Genomic DNA, 19,236 nt, shown 5'->3' on the forward strand with positions numbered 1-19,236 from the left:
CAATTTTTTCTCTTGGAAGTATCTTATTAATTTTCTTTCCACTTGCTTTGAGATATACTTATTTGCTGCTTCAGTCAGGATCATCTTATCCTGTTCCATAATTCATCTGATATAGCTTTCTGTGCTGTAAGATCTCATGAATCTTTCTTCACTTTCATTCTTATAAGCTTTGAGGATTCTAGTAAAATTATATCTATTTACAGGTTTGTTCTTTTTGATTTTTAAATGGATTCTAACATCAGCAGTTGGTGATCTGATTATCCACAGCCTGCTGCAGGACAAGTCTCTGAGTTTTGTATCATTGGTTTCCATCTGTTTCTGATCATTATTTGATTTCCATATCTGTCTGCACAGAACCTCCAGGAGTAAGGTCTTTGCTTATGTGATTGGAAAAATGTATTCATGATACATTTCATTCTCAATGCAGAAATCTATTTGCTTTTCACCTCTCTGATTTCTAATACCAAGCCCAAACCGACCATACACTCATCCACCATAATTTCTAATGGTATTCCTTCAAAGTCTTTATTTAGTTTATTGTAGAAGGTCAATGGTGTTCTCAACAGCTTCAGTAGAGACATAAACCTGAATACATGTAATTGGTTAGTGGTTTTGCATTAATCATAAAGGTCATAATTTTGTCACTGATGAAAATGATGCCAAGTACAGCTTTTCATATGTTATCAACCATTTAGCTACTCCAGTGTAGTTAGATTCTTATGATCCAGAAAAGTAAAGTAAAGAGTATTATTCATCTTGGTCACATAATGTCTGACCACTTTCCATTAGGTTTCATTGAGGCCTAAAATGTTTAGTCTTTGAAGGGACCATTTCTTCCTGGAGTATATCTGTTTTTCCTGTCTGCAAGAGGCGATGAAGATTTCAGGTTTCTTTTCTTATTTTTCTGAGAGAGAAGAGGAAAGAATTGATGTTGGATTGAGAAATAGATCAGTTTGGTTACCATCGTAGTTTCTCATCAGTTGATTTGATTGATGATGCACATTCCTTTTCCCTCTGTGCACAAGGTGCCACTTTGGTATTCCAGGCTGGTGGCTGCCCACTTTATTTGGAAGACAAAGATAGTAGACTGGCTTCCATTTGCCTTCTCTGTAGCAGTCACATATCCAATGAAGTTGATCATTTCAACCCTGCCAATGTGTGTCTATTCTGCTCAGCTAAGGTTCTGTCTTCCATAGGTACTGATAGATCTGCTGTGCCATCTATTAGGACCAAGAGCTTTTTTGATAGCATCCCATAACTCACCATGTCACCGTGCATTATAGGGTCTTTGAGATATTTTATAGAAAGTAGAGTTGCTTTTGCTGTTGATATTTCCAAATCTTTCTACTGTGTGGGGCATCGAGACCGACTAAACAAATTTTCATCCTTCAGTCTCCCTGCCACCCTCTAATTGGGTAGCCAGCTTTCTCTCTGGTCATTCTTTGCAAGTCATAGTAGATGGCTCCCTCTCTTTTGAGCTTCACCACCAATGCTCTGTCCTATCACCTGCTCTCCTTCTCCTGTACATAAATGATCAACTCACAATAACCACTAATCCTGTTCACAGCTTTACAGACAATAGTACTCTCCACTCAACCTACTCATTTGACAAACCATGAAGTACTCTGACATCCCTGGCTACAAGATCATCTACAACCAGTGCCTTAAATATCGATCTACGTACTATCCTCCAATGGGACAAGGGCAACCTTATTACGTTCACTGCCGCCAAAACACAAACATGCCTTTTCTCACTCAAAAGAGAACCCAGCTCACATACTCTTAGTAATACACAAATAACCATACAAGATCAGATCTCTTTGCTTGGGCTAACATATACCTCCATGGCATAAACACATCACATCACATCAATAGTCTCCTAAGCATCTAAGAAACTTGGCAGTCTTTTTCGTTCAAGAGCCTATTTTGCATCCAACCAACTCTTCGCTATTTACAAATTCCAAATCTGTCCATGTTTAGAATACTGCTCACATGTTTGGGGTTATGCACCTAAAACTTCTCTTAAAATCCTTGATGCCATCCAGAGGCATTCAATTAGGCTCATAGATGATTCCTCTCTTACAGACTCACTTCAACCTCTATCTTACAGGCATGGTGTTTCAGCACTGAGTTTATTCTACAAGTACTTACATGGTTACTGCTCCAGTGAATTGGCAACCATCATTCCTCCACTTTCTGTTGAACCTGTTAATACAAGAGGTGCAACTACCCGGCACCCCTTTATGAATGCAACTGCAAACACACTGAACCTGCTTCTATTCATTCACTTTTATTTCATCCATTTCTGTTCTATGGAACAGTGAAGTATTCCCAAACAACTACAACTGCAACTCTTTGAGAAAAAAAAAATTCTCAGTCATCTGCATCGCACACATGGCACTGGTGTTTCTATAGGTCCCTTGACCTCTAGTGTATGGAATCAGTATTCAAAAAAAAAAAAAAAAAAAAGGAATGTCGTTGCCATACAAATATTCTCTCACCCTGGTAGCACCATCGTTACTTGTCTGTGGCTGCAAGTGATCACTGTTCGTGAATATGTTTCTCTTCAGTAAATACATTAATTTTGTAATATTTTGGTGATTTGATATTTTTGAACATATGATGAACCACAAACATGAGACAGTTTTGGAGAGATAAGTTAGTTTCCTCTGGCTAAGCCAACTAAAAAAGCTCGTCTTTTTGTACTAATTTAGTAAATGCATTTACTATAGTATTGTGAAACTATTAAAAATTAGATAATGTATATGTTTCAGGAAAGCTTACAGCAGAACAAATCAAAGCTGGGTATGTAGCCTTAAAAAAGATTGAAGATTGCATAAACAAGCAACAAATGGGTTCTAAGATAATCCAAGCTTGCAATGAATTCTATACAAGAATACCTCATGATTTTGGGTGAGTGGAAAAACTTGAGAGAATTTATTAAGATGTCATTCTTACTCTGCATTAATATGTAACTGAAGTAAGGTTAGAAAAGATTTTATTGTTTTATATTTTTATTTTATTTCAGTAATTTAAAAAAGATACCGAATTCTGTGATGCCCAAATTTAAATGATCAAAAATATCGTATCTAATATAGATACTTGCTATATTTTTTATCATTTAAAGTTGAAAATCATAGAAGTTCTTTTATCTTTGTTTTAAATGATGTTTTTTTTTAAAAAAAAACTTTCTATATAGAAATATAAAAAAAGCATACCTTGATAATCAGATAAGTAGCAATGCTTTACTGAATTTTGAAAGTGCATACAGTTATGACCTATGAGTGACCTCAGACTAAGAAATGAGATAACAATTATATATCAGATAAATGAGGCAGAGAAAAAAGCAGGCAAAATTCTTCTAAATAACAGTATGATATTATATTCAGGCAATAACAGTCAGATATAAAGGAAGGAGTAGCTTTGGTAGTCAACACTAAACATGAGAATAATCTTCTAAATGGCAGGCAGTATCAGGCAGAGTGATGTGGACAAATATCAGAATGTGGAACTGGACAGTGTGGCACATTACCCCCCCCCCCCCGGGGGGGGGGGGGGGTATGTGTATGGAATCATTAAGAAAAGAATTATTTTAAATGTATATATTTCTCAATAAATTATATATTATGTATACATTCTTCTATTCAGATTGCGAGTTACTATCGCCCCGCCGTTGACGTCCTGGTGATAGTAACTCGCTCCGTGCAGTAAACAACACGCCCTCCCCAATAGCGTCACTATACTGAAGATGCAAAAAAAAACAAGTACAGTAGTTTTATTGTATCACTGAATAAGGTACAGAGATTTTTGCAATCTGTGTAATATATTTCTCAACAAATTAACCCCTTAACGTACCAATTAAAAATCAGAAAGCGGTCGTTTTTCTGCCAATTTTTTGGGCGAGTTTTGAGCGAGTGTGATTTGCTGGATCAAATTCATCATTATTTGAAAAATAATGATGAATTTGTGCAAATGCAAACGAAATAGCCGATACACGCCATTGGCAACTTTTCTCGGCTGAAAGGAAATAGGCACAAGATTGTCTAGCGTCTATATTCGGTTGTATTTATATGTGAAACCAAAATGCAAAATCAATTTTGGTGCAATAAACAAAAGACTTGTCACAGACGTCTTTGTATGTTAAGGGGTTAAAGACAACTGGGATAAAAACAGCACTAACTAATGAATCGCATCTCCCCTCCAACAGAACCTGTTGTATAGACTCGAGCAAAACCATATGTTGCCGGTGCAACATATGGTTTTGCTTGACACCACTCCGTCGTGAACATGTTAAAACTAAGAAATATATAGTGAATGTGTTTCAGATATAATGGAATTCGGGTGAAGAGGATTAGCATTTCAACTCAACTGTTGGCTTGCCTTTGTCTTTGGTTCGCATGATCTTTTGTTAATACGCACCAATCATATGCACTTCTTCATAGCTGCTCTATCTCTACTGGCCTACCATTGCTGTCTGTTTCGTGCTCTGCTTTTACTTCTCATTAGTCATTTGTGAAGGATTGTCCATTACGTATCTGAAGTTTTGTAAATTACTGGTAATTTTTGCTTGAAATAATGGAAAAGTAGATGAAGCTATTTGGGTAGATGACTTTGACGATGCACACAAGGAAACTGTTCTTGATGCCAAAAGTAGTGATAGCGAATAGGAGCTTTTGGTAAATCACACCATTTTCATTTTTTTCTGAAAACTTTAGTTTCCAAAAATCCCCGCATACATCTTGCACCATGATTTTTTAGCTTTAATTTTGGGAAATAAGTTCAAGTTATATTCAAGTAAATACAGTAAGTTTTTTTAGCTTTCAAATTCTTAAGTATGGATCATTGGTTAAAGACTGGATTTATAAAACACACAAAAGAGAGCAATATAGCAAATACAAGTAGCTGTAAGCAACAAGAAAACGTTGATATTGTATCTGGATCAAATGAAATTGATAAGGGTGTGTCATCTGATATCTGTAGAGAACCAGCTAGGAAGAAGATGAAAAATCTTCGTAGGTATGTAATGAATTACTTGAAATGTGAATTTTCATGGACAGGAAATGAAGAGGAACCTATTCCAAATTTTGTTCTATTAAAAATAAACCATATTTTTTGTTTACATGAACATATAAATTCAAATAAAATAGACATTTACAATGAAATATACTTTATTTATTTATTATTATTATTTTGATAAGGGGGTACTTGGTAATAATGAAAATCTAAGAAGGGGTATGCAGATATCTGAAGTTTGAGAAACATTGCATTAAAGAATAGAGGAATTTTGAGTCATCATACATTAACTGCAGGGAAGGCAGCTGGTACAAAGAAAAAAGAAAAGTTTGCCCTTGTTGGTGAGCTGAACAGCAAAGTGGGAAATGAATACCAGATATATAGAGATGTGTTGGGAAATTTCGGAAAAAACAGCAAAACTAATAATAATGGCAGGCACTTACTGGATTTCTGTCCAGGACATGGCCTGAACAGAATATACTAATACCTGTTCCAACATAAAGATGTGCACAAATTCACATAGCGAGAATATACAAGAAATAAGAAAAGTTTCATTGACTATGCTATTGTTGTTAAGAATATCTTCATGCTGGTTCAGAACACAAGTGTACAGATGATTTGAAATAGGAAGTTGTCACCATTTAGTTTTGAGCAAGATAAAATTGCATATCATATTGGAAAGTGTGTAAGAAATTTTTTTTTTAAAAAACTTTCTTACACACTTTCAAAACGATCAAAAATCAAAGTTGAGCAACTTTCAGAGATGAATTGTGGACTCAAATATACAAATATTATTCAGGAAAAAAATGAGACAGTTTGTAAATTAAGAAACAAACCTTGAAGACTCGATGATAACCTCTGTAGAAAACATTGATTCAGCCATGAAGATATTGTATGGTTGTTTGCTAGGATAGAAAAATCAGAACTGATGGGGGGGGGTAGGAACTCAGGATTAAAGAGACAGTCATGGGAAAAGAAGAAATCACATTGATACATCCAAGTGAGTGAGTGAGTAGATGCCCTGAGAGAATACATATCCTGGGGTGGGGGGCTATGCCCCTATGGCGCCCAACCTCCTGTGTTCCGGACTGGGTAGGCCAGTTCTCCTTGAATTCTGAAGACTCGAAAGGAGGTTCTCCCCCTGACGCCAACCCCCAGAGTTCCTGACTGGTAGGCTGGTTCTCCTTGAATTCTAGTGACTCGAAAGGGATTTTGTCCCTGCCTACACCGCCCAACACCCCCGAGTTCCGGACTGGAGGGCCAGTTCTTCTTGAATTCTGATGACTCAAATTTTGAAAACTCAAAAGGGGGGGGGGGGGTCTGGCGCCCAACCCATGAGTTCCGGACTGGTAGGCCGGTTCTCCTTGAATTCTGATGACTCTAATTTAAGGAGAACCGGCCTACCAGTCCGGAACTCATGGGTTGGGCGCCAGACCCCCCCCTTTTGAGTTTTCAAAATTTGAGTCATCAGAATTCAATTATAAGACTCGACACTCAAGGTAGCCCCTGAGTTTCAAAATGTTTCAAATAACTTGACAAAAAACTTTACATAAAAAGGCTTATTTTATATTATAGAGTAGATATATATATATATAAAGCTGAGCTGTGTGTAAAAGTAAACAAAAGTCATGGAAATACTGGTAAGATTATAGAAGATATGCTAATTACTATTTATCCCTGGTCAGAGGGTTGAATTCCAGATGATTGGAATAGTGTCTCATAATACCATCTATAAAAAAAAGGTAGAAATTAAACTGAATTTGAGAATTGAGATGGATTTCTTTACTGAGAGTTCCAAGCAAGATTTAAGCATGCACGAGAAAGATTCTATAAAAATTACAGAAGAGAACCTTGAGGAAGAATAAACTGGCTTCAGGGGTTATATAAGAGGATCTTAGGATCAGATTTCCACTTTAAGACAAATTGTTGAGAAATTGTGTAAATATAACAAGGATCTGTATTTAAGTGTTATAGATCTGTTTAGGGTTTGAGGCAGGAATTGAGTGAAACAGCCTTTGGAAATTGCATAACCAGTTTGGAAGGATGTTACGAAGCAGTGAAAGAAAGAGAGCAGCTGCTTGGGGATATCTGTCCTGCAGCCACGGTTGGACCTGTTAATTTGATCAGGGAAGATAGAGACACTATTAGGGAATCCAATACTATGATAGAGGATCTGGAAAGGAAAGAGAAATCGAGGGAAATAGAGCTGAGTCGATTTGTAATGTTACTACTGGTGTCTTTAATATTAGCGAGGTTCGCTCATTAGTCAGGCAAGAGGTGGAGAAGTTGAAGCAGCCAGTTATGGAATGTCTTGATACAGTTCTTAGTCAATTAACATCAGCCTCTGCGAAAGATCAGGAGAGTTCTTCCCTTCAGAATGAAAGGACAACAAATCTTATTCACAGGGAAGTTGAGAAGTTATAAGGACCGATACTAGATAAAATGGACTCCATGATGCACAGATTGACAGAGCTGTCTGCCAAATGCAATATGAACTCTCCTTTGTCCTCGGACAGAGATAATAAGAGGAATTACTATCGAGAACCCCCCAAGGTGCTATAGTTGTAATAAAATGGGGCATCTTGCCTGGGATTGCTTTGTTAGGCAAGGAAACTCAAGAGGAAAATATCACTCAGAGACCAAATCACACATTTGCGCTAAGCAATCGAATGAAAAGGGGCAACAGAGTCAGGGACAATTCCCTGGAATGACAGTGAATGGAAAAGTTTGCGGGAAGAGGTTGAGGGCATTAATTGATGCCGGTTCCCAAGCTTCCATCATTACGGAAAAATATTTCAAGGAACTGGAGCCCCACGTGAAGGGAAGGATCAAGCGTCTAAGGAAACCCATCAGACCTAGGAATATCCCCCCTCTACTACTCGCGCTACAAAATCGGTAAGACTGAAAGTGGGATTGCCCGATTATGGCTTGTATGTTTGGCATAACTTTATAGTCTTGCCCAGAAACTCTCTCCCACATCTAAGGCTGATTTTAGGGGAGGACTTTTTAAAAAAAATATAACTTTTCATGCAGTTATTCAAGAAAAGAGGTATGTTTTCTTGGGAGAAAGAAAATTGTTGTGAGGAATCAGAAGTCACAAGCTCAGAGTAAAGGAAACATCCCACTAAACTTCAAGTCTCAGTGTGTGAATAAAGTAGAGCTGACTGAGGGAAAAAGGGACCATGTAGCTAGCATTCAATCTGAATCAGATGAAACCTTCTCATCGAAAGAAAGAGAAAATCTGGATGCTGACGACACTAACGAAGTTAATATACCCGTAGATGATGAAATCACAAACGAGAGACAGAACACCATCTATAAAGGGACATTGGGAGTTAACTATATCAGCGTCGAAAGCAAGACTAAGAGATCTTATAGGAGAGTAAAAAGTGACAAGTATATATCGAAGGAAGCAGGATGGGCATAAGAATGCTGCTTGCATATGCAGAGCAGTCACGGAAGACTCAGAATACGTGTTCTCACCTAGAAAAAAAAATTTTGAATTGAGACCCAAGCGAACTGAGAACTTCCCAGAGAACTGAGGGATAGCTTAAAGAAAAATTTTGTTAAATAATTTTTTTGAGAAAGGGGGGACCTTTGTTAGCTCATGAATGAGGAAATTTCATTAAAATTATTTCATTCAAGATTTAACAAGAATAAAATAACTAAGAGATACTTGTACTATAGTAAGGAAACAAATTGTAAAAAGGGAGCATAAATGAATAAACTTTAACGTGAAGTACAAAGGAAAAATGAATTTTGTTTGTCTAAATAGAAATTCCGTTTTGTAAGTTGTAGCGATCAAAATGTAATCTATGTGAAATGTATATCCAGTGCAAACAAAAGTCCAAGGGTCGCGTGCTAGCCACCCAGTTTAGCGTAATGCCTGAGGCGAAGGCCTATGCAGAAGGCGAATTGAGCTCACATTCCCCAAAAAGAGCGCTCCTCGAGGAGAAGAGTTATGACGAAACAGCTTAAGGGCACAAGGAAAAGTGCCGTGTGAAGATCTCTGCAGCGAAAAATAGGGCTAACGGAGATAGAATAAAGGAGGATTCACGCGAACTCCAAGCTCTCTCGAGTTTTGTTCCTGTTCTCGCTTGGACCTGAGGTTGCCGACCAATAGAAGAAAGTGCTATGATGTCGGACGGTGAGTTTTCCTCCATGAATGCTTGATGGGTACCAGGCGGGCAGTATGCCAGATGTTGCCGTCCACTGTTTCGGGCCGTCGATAGAAGACCTACCAGAATGAGGCAGCAGGAAGTTATTTCCCCAAAGGCAGGAACACTGACCGTAGTGACCTGCAAAAGATCGAGATGAACGCTAGCATCGAAGTGCAGAGAAAGGCCTTATCGGATGAACAAGATGACCTCCACGTGGATGCAAACTGATGGAAGTGCAGATCTTATCCAACAAAAGAAGACAGACCAGGCAGAGATGGTAATCAAACACAGTGATGGTAATGTACAGAACTTTCTTACTTATTTTCCAATAGTATTAGGAGGGGCAAATCAGTTTCTAGTGGAAAGGAGATTATGGACAGATACTTAGGGAACTTTGAATGACTAATATGCTTAGTAATTTGTTGGTGTTTTCAGTTTTCATTAGACTGCTCTTGTGTGTATGTGAAAAAATTAATGTATGGAGCTAGAATTGTGGATAGAATCTGATTTGAACTTTTGTATTGCGAATGTTATGTGTATCATTGATTAACGTAGAGGCTAGAGTTGTTGATTATTTATTAGAATGTTCATTTGTATTCTCCAGTTTGATGTAGTGTTTAATTGATAAAATTCTTTTGTATATTTGAATCTAATTGTAAGTACTCTAAACTCCTAATAAACATGTTTTGTTATGTAAACTTAGTGTTGCCTGAGCATGAGACCAACTTACCACTCATAAAATCTGAACCTATGCGTAAGGAATAAGAAATGGGAATTAGAACGTTAGAGTCACAACTGCAAGCTAAGATTCTACAGATGCTGTAGAACTTGAGTAAGATAAAATAGGCGTTAAGATTCTGCGAAGGTCTCTCTGAACAAGGATCCTTCTGTCCTAGGACTCTGACTGGCGCAGCTTTAAAAAACAAATTTGTCAGTGTCTGAAATGGAGACGACCCCCAGAAAGAAGGTGTAGAGCTTAGTTGGTGGTTAATTTTCACTTTCATAGGGAAATTACAAAAGAGTGATTCGGAGTTTAAGGTTAGAAATTTCTGGAAGGGATAGATCACGGTATAGGGAAGGAAATTACATTAAGGAGGGCATTAAGATTTTTAGAGAAAACAACGGCGTAACAATATGTATGTTGTCCAAAACTTTGGAGATTTTAAGCTTGTCATTTTTGTTTCAATATGGTTGTTTTATAAGTGTTTCATATGCTTCTTTAAATTTTCTTTCATACCATGTTCTTGTGTGTGATGTAAGAGTTGCATGCCTTTCCAGTCACTTCTATGGAAGGTCTCCAGTGTATAGTCAGAAAGGCTTGTTTCTCCATGGTGGATTAGACAGTATGGATTTGTTCTTTTTTTTTAAATTTTATTTTTTATTGTGCATACATTAGTGCAACTGGATGCACAGTTGATATCAGAAAAAACAACAACATTCAATTTACTGGAAAGGAACTCAACTCATCATCATCAAATTCCTGCCATGTACCCTCAAAGGGTGTACAGGATATGATAGTACTACATGAAAAAAATTACATCATTACTAACTTCCTATCTACAATTTTCCTCCAAATCAGTCTGTTACTTGTCAAGACTCCAACATTATCAGATCTTATATTTCTATCGTCTAAGGTACTTTGTACCGTATCAATCCACCTATATCTTGGTCTTCCTCTGGGTCGTTTTCCTGCCAACCTGGCAGAGAACACTTGTTTTGCTAATCTTTCTTCGCCCATTCTGTTTAAGTGACCATACCACCTGAGATTAGCTCTGCTAACGCATTCCTGGATGCTGACAATGTCAAGTTCTTTCTTAACATCCTCGTTTTTAATATGATATTGCCATTGATGCCATCTGTTCACACCTCTAATCTTTCTCAGGACTCTCATATCTGCAGTCTCTAGTCTTTGGTCAAGTGTTTTAATTCTGACCCAGCTCTCAGATCCATAAGTTAAAACTGGTTTGAACACTGTCTTGTATACAGCTAATTTAGTGTTCCGACTAATTTTTCTCTTATTCCATATGAATTTATTCAATTGACTTCCCACCATACCAGCTTTGCTGATTCTGTTGTCTATTTCTATATTGAATTTACCATCTTCACTAAAAATCGTGCCTAAGTAGCTGAAATGTTTTACTTGTTCCACAGGTTCTCCATTCACAACGCAGTTGACTGGAGAACCCGTGGAACAAGTAAAACATTCACTCAACTCTTACACCACAAAAGAACAGGGTATAAAAGAAAATTTAAAGATGCATGTAAAACACTCATAAAACAGCCAAATTTAAACAAAAATGATTGGCTTAAAATCTCCAAGTTTTGGACATCATATATATACAACCCTGATAAAGCATGTTCTTAGATCGCCTGGAGTATCCATTTAAGTGACACTGATCTCCACAACAAAAAAGAAGAGTTAGCATTGACTATTTAGGCTTACGTACTGGTTTAAATTATTATTAGGATTAATGGAATGAATACAGCTGAGATAAATAATTAAACACAAGTTTAATCTATATTATATTTTGTCTCAGTCACTGAGATATTGTCACAATATCTCAGTGATGGAAACAATATTAAAATTGTAAAAACACATAGAAATGCACAAAACAATAAATGGACTGAAATTCGACTGAAAGCAAAAATCTTATGTTGAGTGCTGTTGGCTAGCCTTAGCTGTTAGGCAGGAGGCCTAAGAATCAAAGATTTACAAATCTTTTAACATTCTTTCTTCTAGGCTTCACTGCTTAGAAGAAGAAATCTCTCTAACAGCCAACTTCTCGCACTCTGTAAATTATGCAAAGACAGTGGCATAATAATCACTAAAGCTGATAAGGATAATGCTACTATGGTCATTAGTTCTAGTAAGTGTAATCAGAAAATGAATGCGTTGCTCAGGGAATGCACCACTTATTAACCACTGGATTATGATCCCTCCAATTCTCAAAAGAAAACATTGAGAATCTTTTAAATATTGTCACATCTTGGCCTCCTAAAATAGTTAAAACAACACCCTCAAGTTGTTTAGTCTTCTGAACCTCCCCCCCCCCCCCAGATACATGGATTGCCAAAAATTTGTAAGCGTAATAACCCTCTCCATTCCATATTAGATACTATTGGTTCCCCATTTAAGGTAGCCAGACAGTTCTAGCTAAATCCTTAACCCTGCTTACTAGTCATTCTTCATCTTCATCTTATATAAAAAAATTCCACTCATTTCAAAACTTTAACCAAAATTTAGTTTTAAATAATAATGATATTGTGGTGGGCTTTGATATCTCCTCCCTGTTTTCTGATATCCCTCTTTCTGAGACTTTAAATTTACTGAAAAATGCATTCCCCCATTCCCCTGATATCATTGAAATGTTGTCATTTGCTATTGTTATCAAATTCAGTCAGCTCCAAAACACCCCATTTAAAATGAATTTAAAATAATCCTTCTGTTATAATCAAAGTTCCGGTTATTATCAAAATCTTCAAATGTTTAGTCTTTTGCATCTCAGAATTAAGAACTTTAATCAGGAGAAATTTGAAAAAGAACATTTGTTGAAATTTGACTTGTTTTAATCTTTTAATCTTATTTTTCTGTAAATCTTATATCTTCCAGGCAAATGCAGGTGGGTATAAATACATTTGAATTGTGATTTATCGAGTTTATTTTCATGCTCTCTTTCAGTAAGTGAATTTGACTTTAAGTGGTTGTTAAAACATCCCTTAGCATTATGGCAGAAGCAAGTAAAAAACGTAAAGATTTATCTTTTCAAAAAAAGCAAAGAATTTTGGAGTGCTATGATAAGCTTCCCAAAATGAGTCAGCATAGTGCAGCTGTGCATTTAAAATTTCACAACCTCTCTTGTGTAAGATCTTAAACAGATCAAATATTGAAACTTCAGCTTACTAATGAGAACATGATCAGAAGAGAGCCCAATCTGGTAAGAATACTCAAGTCGAATCAGCATTAAAAATTTAGTTTAGTAATGTTCGTGAAAAGAATGCTTCAATTAATGAGCCTTTGATGCATCAAAAAGCAGAACTTGCAAAAACAATGGGCAAAGAAAATTTCACTGCAACTGATGGATGGTTTAACAGGTGGAAAAAGAGAATATTGTGTACAATGATATTCATGGTGAAGAAAAAAAAAAGTCGACAAAACTCGATCATACTAAAGAGCATTGTCGATAACCAAGTAAAAAATACAGACTGGAATTTCCTACTTAAAATAAACGATCCTGTAACATTATAACCACCAACTTTTCAACTAATGTTCACAGAAATATACAAAAAAGCAACAAAACCTACACCAACGAGGCGACAAACAGACAGCAACCCATGGATAAATGACAACATACTAAATACTATTACTGAAAAAGAAAATCTATGGAAAAAACTTAAAAAGTCACCCAGTAACACACATTTACAAATCTTATACAAAAACACAAGAAATAAACTAACAACAAAAATTCGTAGGGCAAAAAGATGATACTACTTCCAAAAATTCATGAAATATAACAACAACATTAAGCAAACATGGGCTACACTCAACTAATTAATAACCCAAAAAAAGAAAACTTCAGCACAAGATTTTATTGCAAAAAGCTTCAGTCAGGACACAAACCAAGAGGAACTTGCAGACTCATTCAACCATGCTTTCACAAACAACATCACACAACTCAAAAAAGACAAACTACTAACGATCAACAAAAAACAACCTACACAAAGTCAACAACAAACGATGTATTTTCCACCCATAACAAAACAAGAACTAAAAGAAGCAATCCTACAACTAAAACCAAAGACCACTCCAGGAATAGACAAAATAAGACTCACAGACCTTATAACACATTTTGAACAAAAAAATCCGATACTTTTGAAACTCGTGAACATAATATTCGACACAGGCATTATTCCGCAACAACTAAAAACTGCAGTAATTACGCCAATATACAAACACGGCAAAAGAAACGATACTCAGAACTACAGACCAATAGCTACACTACCAGTCATCTCAAAAATTCTAGAAAAAATAACACGCACACCAGACTACAGAACTATTTACAGAAGTACAACATCATCTCACAAAACCAATATGGATTTCAGAAAACAAAAAGCACCATTACTTTATTAGAAGACATCGCCGACACAATAAACAAAGCTCTCGACAAAAACAAGTACGCCGTCCTCATACTGCTGGACCTAACCAAAGCATTTGACACACTTGAACATGACATACTACTCACCAAACTATACTCAGTAGGTATAAGAGGAACACTGCATACATGGTTCAAGAACTACCTCTCAAACAGAACACAAGTAACAAAAATAGGTACATGTCACAGTTGGAGGGTACAAGTAAAACACGGTGTACCTCAAGGTGCCATATTATCACCCACTCTATTCAATATATACATTAACGATGTTCATAACATATCCATAAGAAGTCAAATATTTCAATACGCAGATGACACTGCACTACTAGCAATCCACACAGACATTAACACAGCTCTCTGCAAAGCACAACAAGACCTAAACGAAATCACAACATACTTCCACCAAAATGCAATTCTAATCAACGGCACCAAAACACAGATGTTGATAATACACAACCCAAGAATCATACACCCTACATCACTATCGATACATTGTCACACATACTGCTGCATTAACAGCAAAAATACCTGCCAATGTTTCGAAATCAAACCTGTAACACACGCAAAATACCTCGGTCTCTATATAGATTCTCACCTTAAATGGACAAAACATATAGAATACCTACACACTAAAGTCTGGATCATCGCAGCAAAACTCTTCCAAGTTAAAGATATGATTCCACCCCAACATAAAAAAACTCCTGTATCATGGTATCTGTGAATCCCTACTCAGATACGGAATAACAGTCTATGCAAATACATCAAACAGCCACCTAACAAAATTAGAAACACTGCACAGGAAAATCATGTCAACAGTGATCTGGACACCTTACACGCAACAACCAATATCCGACAAGCACATGGCGATACACAAAATTTTGAGCATTAAAAACCTGAAACACTACATGACATTAACAAGGAATTATTTCAACATCACCTACCGAAACAACAGACACATATCGTATAACACGACCTACAACAACTCTACATCCTCACACCCTTCAACAACTCATACGGTTCATTTGTGAGATCACATCAGATATCCACGCAACTCAACAACCTACCAAGAAAGTTAAAACACGTAGATAACTACAGAACATTAAAAAACGAACTCTGGAAAATATACCAACAAAGTTAAGAAACCATTAACACTAATATACACATTATAAATCACTAGCATCCAATGCCTATACCCCACACATAAACAGTAGCAACAACACAAATAGTGAAGGCTAAATCCCACTCTCTTCATAAAAGCTAACCCAAGCTTCGAAGTAGGTGGGGTTAACTTGCCTCACTCATCTACAAGTAATCAGCAGATGCAGAAATTTGTATGAATAATCACTCTTTCTCAAACTTTAAATATAAAAAAAATAAAAAATGTATATAAATAAAAATTGATGAGAAATAATAATTGTAATTATTACTATTATTAATTGTTATTATTACAAATGAGAAATAATAAAATGTTAAAAAGAAATTTTTTTTAAATTTTAATTAATAATTAAAAACATCTGTAATAATCATCATTATGAATATTATAATGATATATGTTATAAACAGTTATTGTTATTATTATTTTAAAAAAAACTATGTATGCAAAAGTATTTATGCAAAGTTGCGTTCATATAATGTGTGTAATTTATCTGAAAAAAAAAATGTAATTTTTATATTTTTCTTAATTTCTATAATTTTATAATGTAATTATTATATGTATGCAAGACATAATAAAGTGTTAAAAAAAAAAAAATTATTACATCACACCTATAGGGAGTCCAAAGACTCATCGAGGGAGGGCATCTGCTTTACATCTCCCTGTCTCACTACTCCACCAGCCTTCATCATCTAACACCAATGTCGACTGCCATCACTAGTACTTTCACAGACAATCACAGACATCCATGCCCACTGTGGGATTCGAACCCGCAACCTTTTGGCTGGAGAGCGGATACGCTAACCACTCGGCCAACCAGGCCAGCTTTAAGTGGGACTTAAAGTTAAAAATTGTCTTGTTAGTAGACAACTGCACTGCACACACACACAATTTATCGTTAAAGAATGTCGACATAATCTTCTTGCCTTCAAACACTACATCGTTAATTCAACCATATGACCAAGGCATCATACAAGCTTTTAAAGCTTCTTATTGCAGGGAAGTTCATGCGAGAATTATAGTGGAACTTGATGTAAAAGATTAATCTGGTGCAATGGTAAAAAAGATTTCTCTTCTTGATGCATTGCATTTGGTAGCAATGTCATGGTAGCAAGTCCCAGAGAAGACTATTGAAAACTGCTTCCAAAAAGGCAGATTTTTTAAAACAAACTCTGAAACTCCTTCTTCTGAAAAATTTGAATAACAAATAAAACCCCAGATGGTATATCAAAAGAAAAATTTGAAAATTGGTTGGATATTGATAACAATGTTGAAATGGTGGCTACAATGTCAAGAAATATGTCAAGCTGCTTCCGAGAAAACTTTAAACTAGTAAAAGAAAGTGACTTTAATACAAGTGTAGAAGAACAAATTTTAGAAGCTCCTCCAACCAATGCCCAGATGCAAGAAGCTGTATGAATACTTTGCCGTGGTGTGCAACAATAACAGTTTATTCATGAACTGCTATTATTCAAACACATGACAAACAACATTGGATAAGTTTTTAAAATGAATTTTATGTTTTTGCTTATTAAAAAGTTGTTTATAACAATAAATTGAAATAAATGGTGCAATTTTTTATATCCTTTGCTTAATGTTATCAGTCAGTTTTGTTATCGAAAAGCGACTGTCTCAAACACACAGGGTGACCCATAAGTCGCAAAGGGTTTAAACATTTATAACTTTATTTATTAATTCTTTTTATTTTATTTTATTTTTATTTTATTTTATTTTTTTTTTGTTATAATGAAATCTACAGAACCTCTAGATTTTTTTTGTTTCTTAGTTATGAAAAATTACATCACAAACCTAATTTCTGCACGATGTTCTTATTAAGTTTTTGGATATCTGGGGATTGTTCACATACACCTTTTCCTTTGGGTAACCCCCATAGGAAAAAATTGGGAACTGTCAAATCTGGAGAATGTAATGGCCAATTAATTGCAGATCTTCATGGAATTATTCACTTGCCAAAAATGTGCCTTGGGAGTTCTGTTGTGGCTCTAGCAGTGTGAGCAGCAGAAAATCTCCAAAATAAAATTAAAAAAAAAAAAAAAAAAACGCAATGTTCTCTGTATTTCATTATAATAAAAATAATTAGTAAATAAAATTTACATGTTTAAACCCCTTTGTGACTTATGAACCACCGTGTGTGTGTGTGTGTGTGTGTGTGTGTACACACACACACACACACACACCTCAAAAAAGGTTGAAACCAGTCTGGATAGTGGCCCTTCCTATTATGCATTGCATTATACATGCTTGAAAGGGGGAGGGGGGTTGCATTATGGGATACATACTAAGGCAAGTGATATGAAGTCATCAGCCTCTATATACAAGTAGCTCAGACGTGAATATATTTCACGTGCAAAACTTTGTTTTGTTTACTTGAGAAAAGGATTAAAACCAAGTATAAAATTTTTTGGTATCTTTAACGTATAATACACCCAAGATAAAAAACTTTCTACATATATAAATATATATATATATGTACAAAGTTTTTTTATCTTGGGTATAATATATGTTAAAGATACCAAGCTATTTTAAACCTGGTTTTTACTCCCTTTCTCAAGTAAACAAACAGGTTGGTTGGTTCATTTATGGTTTATTGGTCCAAGGACAGCAACTATCATACTGCACCATAGCAAAAGTTACAGCAGTGCAACAAGGTTTTAAGTATGTGTAAAGGACTCTAGGCCAAATATCATAGGTAAAAGATGTGAAGAAATAGTGATTTAAAATATCAAGATTAAAAGTAAAGTATAAGAACAAAATGTCATAAATAAGAATATTCTAATTGGCTGACATAATTATTAATTTTGCTTGGATTTTTTTAATGTAAATTTTGTGTTAGCTATTATTCTTTTGATTTAATTTTCTTTTCTTTCTTTTTATTATTTTTATTATATATATATATATATACTAGGGGGCTCTGCCCCCTGAGTTCTGGACTGGCAGGGCAGTTCTTTGAATTCCGATGACTCGAATTTTGAAGACTCGAAAGGGGTTTGCTCCCGACTTCCAGACTGGTAGGCTGGTTCTCCTTGAATTTTGATGATTCGAAAGGGGTTCCGCCCTTCCTTCCCCCTCCCCCCCGAATTCCGGACTGGTAGGCTGGTTCTTGAATTCTAGTGACTCAAATTTTGAAGACTTGACACTCAAGCTAGCCCCTGAGTTTCAAAACGCGACACGAAAAACCTTACAAAAAAGCTTATCATTTTATATTATAGAGTATATATATATATATATATATATATATATATATATACACAAACACAAGAGTTCATGTAGGATTAAATAGTTTTAGATGTACATTGCTAGTTGTATATAGATGTATATAAATTTGAAGAAGACCCCGATGTGAAGGTTGAAATGTACAGTTTTATTTTATTAATTTTTTATTTTTTTATTTTTATTGCAAATGATTGTTGACTCTGTAAATCTTATATAATGATTTCCAATCACCTTTTAATTTCATTGAATGAAAGGATGCATGCTTAAATTTTCAGCCATGTAAAAATTCACTCTGGAACTTGTCCGCATATACCTTTTTCTTCAGGTAACCCCAAGAGGAAGAAGTCAGTAGCTGTTAGATGTAAAATTCAATAATAATTATGAACGTAAATTCTAGCTTTAAATATATGGTATCAGTATAAAAATTAGAAAGATATCGAAGTGCAGGTTTGAAGAAGATTTCTATTTTGCAGTTTTATATTTAGTCAAAAGTGTTTCATTTTATTTTTTCTATATATTGGGAAGG

At 35.5% G+C, this 19,236-nt stretch overlaps 1 protein-coding gene across 1 annotated transcript in view; it reads left to right on the forward strand.

Annotated features, from left to right (window-relative positions):
• LOC150097052 (poly [ADP-ribose] polymerase 2-like) overlaps positions 1-19,236 on the forward strand; it is a 184,641-nt gene that overhangs the window by 69,073 nt on the left and 96,332 nt on the right. Inside the window, exon 8 of the mRNA XM_090407855.1 lies at positions 2,775-2,913. Within this exon, the coding sequence (XP_090263981.1) occupies positions 2,775-2,913 (139 nt within the window). The remainder of the gene's footprint in view (positions 1-2,774; positions 2,914-19,236) is intronic.

Source organism: Typopeltis vanoorti, chromosome 18 (genome assembly GCF_054136105.1).
Source record: "Typopeltis vanoorti isolate ZY-2024b chromosome 18, IOZ_Tvanoo_1.0, whole genome shotgun sequence".
NCBI classification, from domain to species: Eukaryota; Metazoa; Arthropoda; class Arachnida; order Uropygi; family Thelyphonidae; genus Typopeltis; species Typopeltis vanoorti.